We start from the raw sequence: 13,832 nt of genomic DNA on the forward strand, positions 1-13,832 counted from the left end.
GCGCTTGGCAAATACTACCATTATTAGATACCACTGATTGATTTAGCAATTTTGTAATTCTCCACATGTATTTGTGGTTCAGCTTCTTTGTTTGAAAGACAGGTGGGGACACTAATATTTGGCTGATTAAAATAAGACCATTCTAGGGTCACTTAGAGAAGGCTGTGCCAGACTGAATCTGGTCTCGTCCTTCCCTCCCATTCAAAACTTTCCTAAACTCCAAGTCTTCTCAAACTTTGATCACCTTTCCTGCTATTTCAGCCCATCTAGGCTGGTATTTCAAGGCCTCACCACCTTTTATCAGTCCCGTTCAGGCCGCCTTAATCCTCCTACCTAATACTTGTCCCTTCCCCATCCACTGCCCACACAGGGAAGAACACACCCCACCAACCATGCTATAGTTTCCATTCCCTCTGCGTTGCGGTGAGGAGTTGAGGCTTCCATTACAACGCCTTGATTACTCGCAAACCAAATTTTTTTGTTGCAGATGGACCAGACCCTGGGCCAAAAGATTCCTGTTATCCAGGCAGCAGGGGTGGCCATTGGAGCCTGACACTCCGCAGAGCAGGGTGGAAAATTTCTCCTCCCAACCCCTCTTGTCAGTCAATGGCTGGAAGCTGCGGTGATGGGGTGGAGGGGTTGTCACAGTAAAAAGCCCCGCTCTGGTCCGGAAAAATCCCACCAAATCTGCAGATACCTGGGATCTGGAGAGCAGAGAATCTGAGGCGCTCAGGTTTTCCCCGCTCAAGTGGCAGAATCGCTTTACAAGAAGAACGCACCAGGCAGGGAGTTGGCAGCGAGACTGGTCCCATCTATCCTGGGGAACCCAGTCTCTTGTACCCCCTGGTCCCTCAACCAGCACCCGAGCCCAAAACCCTTTCCGAGGGCTGCACTCAGGGAGGGGAAGGTCCCATTCTGGGTCTGGAGGCGATGGCCAAAGCTCTCCCTCCCCAGCCCTTACCTTTCCCAGGTTTCCCGAGTGGCTGTTTTTCCTCCCCCTTTGGCTGTGCCTTGGGAGGATGCACCTCTGCACCTGGATCCGTCTTCATGGCAGGCCGTGCCCCATCCTCACTTTGACTACTTGCTTCTGGGACAGTCACACTTCTCCTTGTGTTCTTCCCCTTTGCCGGAAGGGCAGAGGGCAGCCACCGACAGTCACGGGGGGCCGGGATATCCGCCGCGGGCTCCATTTTGGCCACAGGAGCCCGAGGGTCCTCTTTGGGCTTTGCCGGCTCTGCCGCGGAGGCATCCTCAGGCAACGGCCTTTTCCTAGGTCTCCCTCTCTTAGCCGGGGTTTTAGCTTTAAAGGCAAGAGGTACATTTGTCATCTGAGGCTACAGAGAATTTATAAATGTCAGTAGGGGGGAACGGCATTTCAAACAATCCCGGCCACCTCCCGGCCCTGACGCAACGACCTAACGGGGAGAAGCAAGCTCTGGTGCTGGACAGCAGTCAGCCCTGGCAGAGGACCACCAACAAACCCTCCACACAACTCCCGGCAAATGGATCTTCCCGTTCCCTCGTCTGGCAGTTTCTGCCGCGCTCTCTGCTGGGCCTCTTACTCCTTACCGCCTGGCTGTGCTGCAGCTAAATAATGCTCCACCTCTCCAGCCTCTCGGGACTCAAAAATAACTGAGAGTTCCCAGAGGCCGCACATGCTGAAATTGGAAGGTTACGCAAGGGAGAGGAATGGATAGGGGAAGATGTCAGGAAAACCGGTCCTGCTACGCCCACCCATTCTAAAAATCTTAGGGGGAGAAAGAACAAAAACAACTGCTTGTCCAAATGATCCTCTTTAGATTAAAAACAGGTGTCCTTCCTTTATTTTTTTTTTAAAAAGAGAAGAAAAAAAGAAGGATTTGAAAGTCTCATTCGCTAGTTAAAACCTGACAGAAGACATTCTCACCTGGAGGCTGCGGCTTGCTTTCCGGTTTCGGCTCACTCTCCTGAATTGTTCCAGCCCTGCGCAAGCAGGGCCCTGTAATTAAGAAAAAAATTGGGGGATTCATATTTTACAATCACGACTGGGGTAAGAGTGCCTGAAACCCGCAAGATGGCCAACAAGCTACTCCCAAGAGCCAATCCGGTCGGGGCAGTGTCCATTTGGAGAACTTGACCTTCCCCCGCTAGTACCTCTATAGGAAGGGAGCCTGCCATGCTCCTACCTGCCGGGTGTTGGGCAATCTCTGCTTGGGGCGCCATTTCCAACGCCTTCTTACTTCTCAGGTCTCTGCTGTGAGCGACTTCCGGCTTCTCCTGCGGTGTACCAAGGGAAGCGGTACTCCTTCTGCCCTTTAGATCTGCCGCATCCGCCCGCTCCCAGGGCTCTGGCTCTGCAGCGGAACTGTTTACTTCCTGGGCCCCGACCAGCGGGATGCTACTTTCGCACTCCTCCTCCTCCCCGACTTCATCTACAGTCACGAAGTTGAGTTCTTCCTTCAGGCTGTTGAAGTCTTCCAGAAACTCTTCGTCCTCCTCCGTCACCTCATCCAGGGTGACCAGAGGCTGGAATATGCTGTCCTCGTGGAGCTCGTCGACGGTGACTAAGGCAGTGGGGTCTTCGGGCAGCTCAGCCGAAAGGAAGTCCAAGGGGCCCCTCCCACTGCCATCCCTTTCGCCCCTGGGGCTGAAGGGGTTGAGGTTCAGGGCCGACGACTCGCTTAAAAGGAGCTCTTCCACCTCTCCGATCTCATCCACCGTGACCAATGGCTCCCGCTCCTCGTCGTCATCCGCCGACGGCAGGGCCCCGGTCTTGGCCCCACAGCGCAAAGGGCCGTCCTCCGGCTCGATGATCTCATCCAGAGTGACCAGGGAATGGGGGTGACCGGCTTCCGGGACCAGCTCCTCCTCTTCGATCACTTCGTCCACGGTGACCAGGGCTCGCGGGTCGCCCACCGCCCCGATGGGAGGCTCCCCGGGTCCCAGCGGCCCGGCCTCTTCCTCTTCCCCGATCTCATCCAGTGTGACAAAGGAAAGCTCGCTCTCCACCAAGCGGGGTCCCAAGCTCTTCTCTTTCCGCCTCTTCGAGCCGAGCTCGGGGGAGAGGGTGTTCTTGGGGGGCTCTTTCCTCTTCCCTCTCGGCGGAGGAATCTTGGCTGGCGTGGGAGGATCCACCTCTTCTATCACCTCGTCCACCGTAACAAACTCATCCAAATTAAATGGGAAGAGCTCCTCCTCCTGTGAGGGACAAAAGAAGGGCCATAACTGACTATCGGATTCCCGGGAGACTCCAGGAGTATGCTATGCCCTAGGCTACACAGGCCAACATTTCTAGAATCTTGGGGCTTTTTTCCCCCTCTATGGTATTTTTTAATCACTTATTACGATGCCAGGCACCGTACTAAGCACTGAGGTAGATACAAGTTAATCAGGTTGGACGCCGCCTGAGAGCCTTTCCCAATGAACCGTCTCTAGGTGACTCCCCCGGCCGCCCCCACCAACTAGTCATGATATAAAAGCTTTACTGAGGAAACACTCGTAGTAACCAAACCCAGGTCTCCAACAACACCAGAGTTGTGTGTACTTTCTTTTTTCTTTTAATGGTACTTATTAAGTGATTACTCTGGGCCAGGCACTGTAGTAAGTGCTGGAGTACATATAAGCTAATCAGACTGAACCCGTCCCACGTGGGGCTGTCTTAATCCCCATTTTGCAGATGAGGGAAAGGGTGCAGAGAAGGTAAGTGCCTTGCCCCAGGTCACACAGCAGATAAATTCTCTGTATTCATTTGGTGTTTTGAGAAGTGGGTTAACTGCTTTGAGCTATTGAAAAAAAATAGAAGTGATTGCTGTTCCAGTGCTGTAAATAAAACTGGAGATTTGAAAGGTCATATTCCCAGTACCTCAGACTGGTTCTATGCAGGATAAAGCCCAGCTAGAGTAATTTAAGCAGTTTGGGGTTCCAAGACCAAATTTTTTACCAAAAAATGAGGAAGCCAAAATGCTGGTTTCGTCTTCCACCGCCCTTCCGAAACCACCCAATATGACTGCACGGCCAGTATGGTGGTGAAGTCTCATCTTGTCAAAGTTCTGTCTTCCTAGAGAAACTATTAAACTCCTGCAGTTCAGTGCAAGAACACATCTAGGCAGACACATCTTTGCAACCGCTCCCAGCCATGGGAGTGATGGTTTAACTGATGGCCTTTCTACCCACATGGAAAACAAAGGCCCAGATAAAAAGCACTCAATAAATACAAATGATGATGATAAAAAGCCCAAAGGAAAATGGTGATCCTCAAACTCAGTTTTATAATCCAGTAGTCTGTCACTGGGCTACACAACTCTAACCTGGGTTTCAGACTGTGCCAACTCTAAAAGAGGATTAAGGTGCTTTAAAGACCGTTCAATCTGTGACTTTGGCCAAGACTGGTAAATTCATTTGTTTTGTAATAGCTCCCCTTTTAATAATAGCTATGTCTTTTAAAATCGGCTCGGGTGACTTACTGTACTTTCCCAAATCTGCACACAGTAAGCGTTCAAAATACCATTGGATGAATTCACAGCTCGTAGCCCTATTTCCAATTAAGTTCTAAGACGGATCGTTTTTGACCTCTTTAAGGTAAGGTCGAAAAATTGGAAAAGAATAGCTGGCCTCTTAACCCCTCGTCTCTCTCCACAACCTTTCCGCCTCGTTTCACCGTTTGGCTGCCTTACCTCTTTAGGCTGGACATTTCTACTGATGGTGGTTTTCAGATTCTTGGCGTTTCGCCCAGCGGGAGCCTGAAAGAGCAAACAAATGAGGAAGTAAAACAGAACATATGAGGCGACAACCAGATTGCATTTCAACACGCCACCAGATCGTCAAGTGAGGAAGCGTTCCCCCCTCCACCCCCCAATGTGGTCAAGGTGGAGTGAACTGCTGGAACGCCTGAGTCGGCCGGCACCGGCATCACCTGAGCCCAGCTGTCGTGACGTCAGCACGTTTCTTGGTCTCCTTATTTCTCTCCAGCAATAGAGGCTTGTGTGGGTTGACCTACAACTTGACAAAGGAGGCTTCCGCTCACAAAAGGAGAAAAAAAAAACGAGGTCTTCCCACTCGGCAACATACTATTAAGTACAAGTCAGGACCCATCACGCCAGTCGTGGTGAGAGAGGGTAATCTTCCTGCAGGTATGTTATCCAAGAAACACATTTTCATACCCGCAGAAGTGACAAGCTTCAATACACCTAGAGTAACTGGTTCCCTGCCATCCTGATTCTCCCAGCATGCCTGCTTGTCTGAATCAGGGGAAGAGTTTATAAGGATGGGGTGGGGAGGGGAAGGGGAGAAGGGGGTAAGGGAGAGGGGAGAAGTGGAGTGAAAGAGGAGGGCAACGCAGAAAGAGTCTCATGGTTGCTTGGAGAAGCTGAGTTATTGGGCAGTTTACACCTCATCGGCCTTCCTGCCCTTCTCACCTTATTGCTGAAGTCATCCATCTTCACGATGGCAGATCTAGTCTGTCTTTCTTGAGACTGCTTTGAACTACCCCTACATTCCACTCTAGAGTCCTTGTCTTGCTGAATCGGGCTCTTTCGGCCGCCCCCTCCGGCAGTCGGGCTGAGACTGAGTTTAGCCTTGCCACTGCTCCCCGTCAGGCTGGCCCGGCCCCCACCGGCTCGAAGGGGACCCATTTCTTTGGACGAGAGTTTCTTCTCGGCAATCGGTCGACTTCTCAGCTCAGGCCTGGAGAAGGCTTTCGGTTCTTCGGGTTTGGTCTCGTTTGGCTGAATGACGACTCTTGCCTTCGATGGGCTTGGGGAGCCGAGGACGGCCTTGGAGCTGACTTTGCTCCTGGGTACAGGGGCTACAACTTGGGGGCCTGTTTTAGGAACCTCACTGGGTTGTGCTTGACACGTCCCTTTGGCCTGGCACGTCTTGGTCGTGGGGCTCCATGGAGCCGTCTCTCTCATCCCCAATACCATCTTTTCGAGCTTCACCATATCCGGGTGTGCCTTGGCTTCGTTCTTTTCAGACTTCTCTTCCCCTGTGTCCAGACTCGTTTTGGCCTCAGTTCTGGCTTCCTCAAGGTCTTCCCTGTCCTCTTCCTTTCCTTCTGGGTCACTGCTTTTTTCGGGAGTTTCTGGATTGCTCACTGCCTGTTCGTCCTCAATAGAAATCCCCTCCAACGAGATCCCAGAATAAATAAGGGGAAACTCTTCCCTTATCACTCCGGGCACCTCAAATTCTACTGCACCTTCATCAGATAGGGATGGCAAAATTCTAGGCTGGTCCGTAAAGAAGAAGTCTTTTTCACAGGAGGACTCTTCTGGCTTTCCTTCAAGGGACAGGTTAGGAGACGGGGAGAACACTAGATCATAGTCACCAGTCAGCAAGTCTTCACTGTGAAAATCAGCGCCACACTCCTTCCAAATTTCAGAGGATAATCCAATGTTGGCCAAAATGGATGCCGAGTCGGCTATTTCCACTTCGACCTCCCTCATGTATTGTTCAACTCCCACTGGCCTGGAAGCAGAACCAGAGTCCCATGCTGCTCTTTCCGGGTCTCCCTTGAAGGATTCAGTGTTCAGCCCGAAAGGGAGGATTTGGATGTTGGTTGGGGGGCTCACTTCCTTCTTAATCACATTAGGGTTTACCGGAGATTTATCAGCTGCTGTTTGCACCTCGCTTGTTCCAACGGGATAGTTTTTCAAGCCAGGGCTAAAGGTGTTTAAAAACAAAAAACACAGAAACAAACAAAAAAAAAAAGAAAAAAAAAAATCAAACTATGATGAGAATTCAACAGTAATAGATAACCCTCTTGACGCCGATGGTTTGGATTTCCTGATGCATTGTAACTAGCATTGGGAAATCTAGCCTATCAGCGTTAAAATGGTTAAGATATTTGAGGCACTAAATTTACTTTCCTTTAAAAAGAAATAAAAGACAAATGCCCTGAGCACTGAGATTCTTTATCATTCAAAGAGAATCGCGTGCAGGTTAAGACTTTTCTGTTGGTGCTCTCCTCTCTGGGAAGGGCAGACAATCTCAAGCTTATCACTTATTTAGGAGGCCGCCTGTGCATATATACAGGTAAACTGCATATATGAGACAGTTTTTCCTCTGGTAAAAACATTTCAAATTTGTGTAGTCACTTGCCCTTAGGAGTGGTGACCAAAGGGAAGACTATTGTCTTAATGTCACACCACACCTGGGAAAGGTCCTTTTCCGAGAAAGAACTGGAGGCTGGAAAGGGGAGAAGAAGCTGAGCTGTGCCAAATACAACTCAATCGTTCAGACTGATCGCCTCCTTTCCGACATGCCGAACCTAGCACGAATTGGAGTTCAACTCCCGAGGCCCTGAAGCCCAAGTATGGATTGGCACAGGACAAAATGCCCAACCAGACGCTCGGGAGATGGATGAAGACAATTTGGGAATGATCAGATTTACCCGTGAGAGCCCACCATCAAGAACCTGGGGTAAAGCTGCTGACTTTACTCAGGAAGGAAAATGAAGATAAGCATTAGGTCCTCTTGGTCGGTCGTGTCAAATATCCAAGTTGGTTAACACGTTAAGAACAAGGCTGATCTTCCCGCTGCCTTCCAAAAACCTCACACAAACAAAGGAAGTGCAATTCTGTGAATCTTCCTGGACTTTCCTGAGACAGAGAGGAAGGGACCACTTTCACCAAGGCTCCACAAACCACGAGTTATCTCACCCGGTCACCAGAGGAGCCTCGGTCAGTTCTGGAAGACATCGCCCAACACGAAGGTGATCAAAATAAGGCGCGGCAGCCACACATACACATATTAGAATGGTAAGCTGGGGAATGGTAGCACCCAAAGCAAGGACACGCGGCGTGCCCATCAAGAGTTGCCGAAAGAGCGAAAACCACCCTTTCCAGAAGCGCGGGGGGAGAGGAGGTGGACTGCTGGTGGTTCTATGCTTCTCAAAAGTCTGCTTCAGAGCCCACATGGGCAAAAGAGAACACAGGGTCCTCGGCCATCAGTAAGGGACAATCTCAGAGGGTCTGCATGGATCAGGGACCAGTCTTGGGGCCTTCTGCCACCGGAGCGCCCGGTCAGCGGCGCTCCCAATGGTCAGGGCTCATCTAGGTGAGTCCTCCCCTAGAGGAGGATGGAGGTTCAGACTCTCGAGAAACCACCAAAATCTCGCTCGGCCCCATCGGCTGCATTCACTGCATCCTCCTTCTTCAAAAAATAAAACCTTATGGCACGGAGCACATATTTCCCAGATCTTAAGAACAGCTGCCGGTTATTAGTATTATTATGGTACTTATTAAGCGCTCACTATGTGCCAAGCACTGTTCTAAGCACTGGGGTAGATACAGAATAATCAGGTTGTCCCACTTGGGGCTCAGTTTTAATCTCCATTTTCCATATGAGGCCAGTAATCACAGACCTCGCATCATGATGATTTGAGAAATCAAATCCTTTTAGCTCTGCAAGGGTTTCACGGAGTTCATTTAGCACAATTTAAATCTTTCCCACCCTAACATGCACGACCAGTTCAGTACCAGTCTAAAAATGCTTGTGGGCGAGGCACAAAGCCGCCAATCTGGCTTTAATAGCCATCCAAGAAGGCCTCTGAGTTGGGCTCTGATCACGAGGCTCCCTCCCAATTGATGGGCGGGGGGACAGGGGAAGAAGGATTGGTTTCCCTTCCCAAGTATTGGGCAATATGTGAACCCACAGGAAGTTGCACAACATTTGGCAAGGGTACACTGGGTTACAATGAAGGCGGCTGATCAAAAGTTCTCTTTTTCTGTGACATGTCCATCAACAAGAAAAGTTGTCATCTTCAACAGACTGCATACCTCAGGTGACATTCGTAAATAAAAGTTATTGACCCGCTATATAATGCAATAGGCTGCTCCCATCTTGGCTCAGGCTTATGTTTCCAGTAATTCTAATGTTGTAACCCACAGATGCAAGCAGCCATTCTCTCTAGAAATCAATCTCCTGCGATTAGTTTCCAGAACCTGACTGGCTAAAGAATTCTCTTAGTGTGGTGATCACTAGATGAGACTGGCCAGTTTTTTGAAGTCAGTGAACTTGCTATCAATACGAATCCACAGCCAGGTCTTCAAAGGAAAGCAGTAACAGAATTCGAGTGATGAAAAATAATCCCAAGCATAAGGGAAAAAACTGAAAGCCGAGAAAATCGTTATCAGGAAGGTGCCACTAAAACAAAAGCTTTCCCCAAAGATTAAAACCTACAGATTCCTGTCGCTTTTGATACTGAACTCACTTGCTACAACGTTTGGTGGAAAATACTTGAGTTCTCCGTGGTAGTTTCAAAACTGAATTAGCTTAAAACCAGCTAGAAGGTTTCTAATGCTTACAACAGGGCTTGATACATAATAACCGCTTAACAAGTACCACAGACATATAACGGGGTTCAGGTGAGAAGATAATGGAACCTGCCACAGGAAATGGCTACTTTAGGAAGAACAAAGATCGAGTGCCATGCATTTGATCGGTTTTAACCAACAAAATGACGACAAGTTCAGCTCCAGGATCCTCTCATCAATATTATGCTGAAAAAAGCAAAAATAAAACAAAAAAATAAACCCAACCCTACTAAGCAAATACATCCATTCGAGCTGTTCTCCTGGGTTTACTGTTGCCGTTACCAAAAGGCCTACATTTATACAAGCTGTTCTCCTTGGATGGGTCAACAATCACTGAGAAAATTCCAATAGTTCTTTAAGCTTACCTCAACCAGTCACAAAACCAGATACAATCCACCCATGTTCATTTCACCCAAACGACTCCTTTCCCATGCCTCTCCTTGGACAAACTGAATGACAGGAAGGGAGGGAAGCTTGTGGCCCAGGACATTTCCCAAATGTATTTGGAAGTTTTAACAGCTACTTAGAAGCATTCTTTCAAAAAATGCGAGACAATGGAGAGAAAGGGAACATAAAACTGGGAGAAAAGATTGTTTCAATACAGGCATATACTTTATCTTAATGTAGATATTTGCCAAGCAGAAACTTTGAGACTATTTCATGGCTCATTTACGAAAGGGAAAGGTTTTTTTGGTGGGGGGAGGGGAGGGGTCAGATTTTTTTTTTCCATTGCCTGTCCTATGCATGGGGGCCTGTTATTTACAAAGCTCACATAATGAGGCCTGGCCATCCTGGGTATTCAACTGATGCTGTTACTGAGGGCATTATTTCCATGGCAAAAGAAGGGTAAGTTTAAAATAATTATGGTATCTGTTAAGCGCTTACTATGTGCCAAGCCCTGTAATTAAGCGCTGGGATGGGTACAGGCAAACTGGGTTGGGCACAGTCCCTGTCCCATGTAGGGCTCACAGTCTCAATCCCGTTTTACAGATGAGGTAAGTGAGGCACAGAGAAGTTAAGTGACTTGCCCAAGGTCACTATGCAGAGAAGTGTCAGAGCGAGGCTTAGAACCCATGATCTTCTGATTCCCAGGCCCGTGCTCTATCACTACACCATGCTGCTGTTCTAAAAGCCTGGAATACAGCCTGACTAATATATGAAAACAGTCCATTGGGACTAGACAGTTTTTTTAAAAAAAGCTCTCGACATGCTATACGTACTCCTGGCCACCAATTCTGAGTCTGATTTTTCAGGGAACGGCCTCCTCTTTCTCCAGCTTGTTTGGTTTGGGGGGTATTCTGAGACTAATAGGCCTCCACGAAAAACCTTTTCAAAGTGATTCACTCAAAGCAGAAGCAATACGATTTCTTTGCCATAGGCATATGCCATTATTAAGTACAGCACGTGTACATCAAAGCTCACAATATAGGTGGGTGAAACAAATAATCAAGGTTTTAAAGCCTACTTAATCAGATGAATAAATTAATCTAGTCTGTCACAGAAATACTATGGAAAAATCATGCTCTTTCCCTTTCCCACAAACACTGCATTCTCCACCCTAATAATAACTGAGATTAAGAGAACATTCCAAAACAGCTTTTTAAAGCTTACAAATTATGAATGGACACACCTGAGAAGTCCCGAGTCAGATCTGTCTAAAAGGAGGAAAAGTCCTTTTTCCATTTCAGAGCTGGAGAAAAATGGACTTTCTTATTTCAATACTAGGTTTTTAAAAATCAAAATATTTTGAATATTATTCATTTTTGCTTACACGGCAGTGAGCATAGAGGAGAACACACAAATCCAAAGACAGAACGAAGTACTGAAATGTTGCTGAAACACTCTGTAAGAAAAGCAGTGCCAACATTTAAAGCTCCCTAAAGAATGAAATACAACCCGGCTCAGTGTGATTAATGCTTAAAATACATTAAATTCTCAATTCGAATCCTTATTTGTGCATTCAGACAATTCCAAATTTCCCCAGCAAACTTAACCACATTACTCATAGTATCCCTTTCGACAGAAAATCACATACACACAACCACACGCCATAAATAACACCGAGTTAAACTTCGGTGCTTGCCAAGTGACAAAATTTCATTTTCAAAATAGAATACCGGATAAGGAAATTAAATTGGCGTACCTTTCTTTTCTTTGTTCTTGTTCTTTTATAACTTGAACCTGCAACAAAATTCCATGCAGCATTTAATATAGCAACTACATAAGATTACTTCTGACCAAATCAACTTCGCTATATAACCTTAAGTTCACAATAGCGCTCAATCAGTTAAAATATGGCTTCACCACATGCAAAAAAGAAAAAAAGCTCACCAAAACCTGTTCCGATTGACTACACCATAAATATTAGATTAGAAAAAAAAAAGTTTCTACAATGTATTCTCATTACACAAAACCCTCTTCTGGCTCTGCAGCCCCAACTAACTGTCACCATCAAGAAGAAAAGAATTACTTCAGCTGGATTCTGGAGCAAAAAGAACAAGAGATACGGCAACACTGATGTCTGAAAGGTTCACCTGGTAGATGATAATAATGATGATGGTTTTTGTTTAGCATTTACTGTGTGCAAAGCACTGTTCTAAGTGCTGGGTCTGTTTGGAAATTAGGAAAACTAGCAGGAGACCCTGCAATATCGATGCAGGAAAAGTGTTACCCAGCAGATCTGTTTCGGAATAATGGAAAGTACTGCTCGGACCCGAGAAGGTTCATTTTGGGAGGAGGTGGTAATTCGGATTAAAACAAACATTCTCTTCTGGGAAGCAGCCTCTTCCGGGACCTCACTAATAACGCAGCTGCAGATCTCAGACTGAAGGAGGGCTTGTCTGGCAAGGGACAGAGTGTTTATTGCAAAGGACTGACACAGAGGGGTGTTTTAAAGGTCAAATGAGGTCACCAAACAGAAACATATTAGTTATGTTGCCCTGCCGGCTGAGAGGAGAAACTCAGTGTATCGATGTTTGCACTCCTGATGACCTTGTTCTTAAACTTCCAAGGCGAGGTTTATTTTGCCATGGATGAAAAAGGTCTCCCTTTCCATTTCCCAGTCTACCTCCTTAGTTTTCCCCTCCCCAAGAAACAACCAGGCGGGGGCTGAGAGGACTAATAAGGGGGACAGGTTAGTAAAATTAGAGAACGCTCGCCCAACCCCCTTAACCTTTTCTAGAATTTTCTTCAGAGTCCTTCATACTCTACTTCTCAGAGAAACCTCCTTCCAGGCAGGGTGGCAGCACCCTCTATTTCCAGACATTGAGATAAGGGAGCTCCCTGATCCAGGAGTACAATTATCAAAGGGCCTCCCTGCCCCAACTGGCCAGGAGTCCCAGCGCTCTTCCGGACAAAAACAAGACTCCGTGCTCTAGAAGTGGTCACCATTAGACTGTCCCACTTAAAGCCCTGGCCAGCAAGTTATTCGTTTTTGACCTAACTTTATGGTCCCTGGATAAATGATACCAGCTGGGTCATGGAATAAAAATCTCAGGAAGGGTGAGAGACACATTCTCAGATTCAGAACCTTCTGTACAGTGATCGCATCCCCCACCACTTGTCATATGCACCTGCCTTAAGACCTTACACTGAAAGCTGGACTCACATTTCCTCGTTATAAAGACCACAAAATGTTTACGTTCAAGATTTCCTCTCACCTTCGGTGACGCTTTCTTGGTTGATAATGCACAGGTCAGTATTTTTTCACCCAGGTTAAAAGGATATTGTTGTAGGAAACTGCACATTGTTTTAGCAGACTCAGGACTGTCCAACTGAATGATTGCCTTTTGGGGAATGGAGGCAAAAAAAGGGGGGGTCAGTTACCTATATTAATTTTTCCTATGAAGTCTCAGTATGTGAAATTTATGCTCCCACTAGATTAATTCCGATTGACACCCAATCCATCACACTAAAGGCACTCTAATAACATCAAGGGATAACAACTTTTTGGTCCAGGACTGTAATTGCTTTTTGTTTTTTTGAAGTATTGAGTATGGTCTTATTTTTTCCAAGTCAAGTTCTAGTTGAGCCTGTAGTTATGAGAATTGTTCTCGACCTTCCAAAGGTGCTTGCAAATAGGTCCTGCTTTTATCCGCTTTTAGAACAAGAACAAAGGAAATGACAGGGTAACCTTTCGGGAAAACTGCCAAACTGTAGCAAGCAGTTTTATGCCCCAAAGTCTACTCGTGTGGCACCAAGAACTGCTAGATAAAATGAGCCTGTAAAAACTGACTAGAAACTCCGAGAACCTTTAAACCGAACAAAGAGAAATTTACCTTATTCTTATTACTGAACACAACATAGTGATCCACTTTTCCAAAACGGAGACCGACGCAAACTAATTCAAGTTCAGAATATCCATCATCCGGTAAGTTACCAAGAAGCACAAACTGCTTGTAAATAGTATCCAGATTTGCCTAGTTATTAAAAGAGAAAAAAACTCAGATTTCAGCAAACTGCAATGGACAAACAAATTTCTAAGAAAAACATATTACACAGCTCCGACCAAACCCTGTCCCGAGGGTGAGAATAAGATGTTCT

The 13,832-nt window shown here is 46.8% G+C and overlaps 1 protein-coding gene across 2 annotated transcripts in view; it reads right to left on the reverse strand.

Annotated features, from left to right (window-relative positions):
- ZNF638 (zinc finger protein 638) overlaps positions 1-13,832 on the reverse strand; it is a 61,909-nt gene that overhangs the window by 3,604 nt on the left and 44,473 nt on the right. For both annotated transcript variants that reach the window (XM_038744588.1, XM_038744587.1), the window contains exons 17-24: positions 13,568-13,708; positions 12,950-13,075; positions 11,434-11,471; positions 5,394-6,636; positions 4,653-4,718; positions 2,166-3,177; positions 1,907-1,978; positions 962-1,300 (exon numbers count right to left, since the gene is read on the reverse strand). In XM_038744588.1, the coding sequence (XP_038600516.1) occupies positions 962-1,300; positions 1,907-1,978; positions 2,166-3,177; positions 4,653-4,718; positions 5,394-6,636; positions 11,434-11,471; positions 12,950-13,075; positions 13,568-13,708 (3,037 nt within the window). The remainder of the gene's footprint in view (positions 1-961; positions 1,301-1,906; positions 1,979-2,165; positions 3,178-4,652; positions 4,719-5,393; positions 6,637-11,433; positions 11,472-12,949; positions 13,076-13,567; positions 13,709-13,832) is intronic.

The sequence above is a fragment of the Tachyglossus aculeatus genome, chromosome 4 (genome assembly GCF_015852505.1).
Source record: "Tachyglossus aculeatus isolate mTacAcu1 chromosome 4, mTacAcu1.pri, whole genome shotgun sequence".
NCBI classification, from domain to species: Eukaryota; Metazoa; Chordata; class Mammalia; order Monotremata; family Tachyglossidae; genus Tachyglossus; species Tachyglossus aculeatus.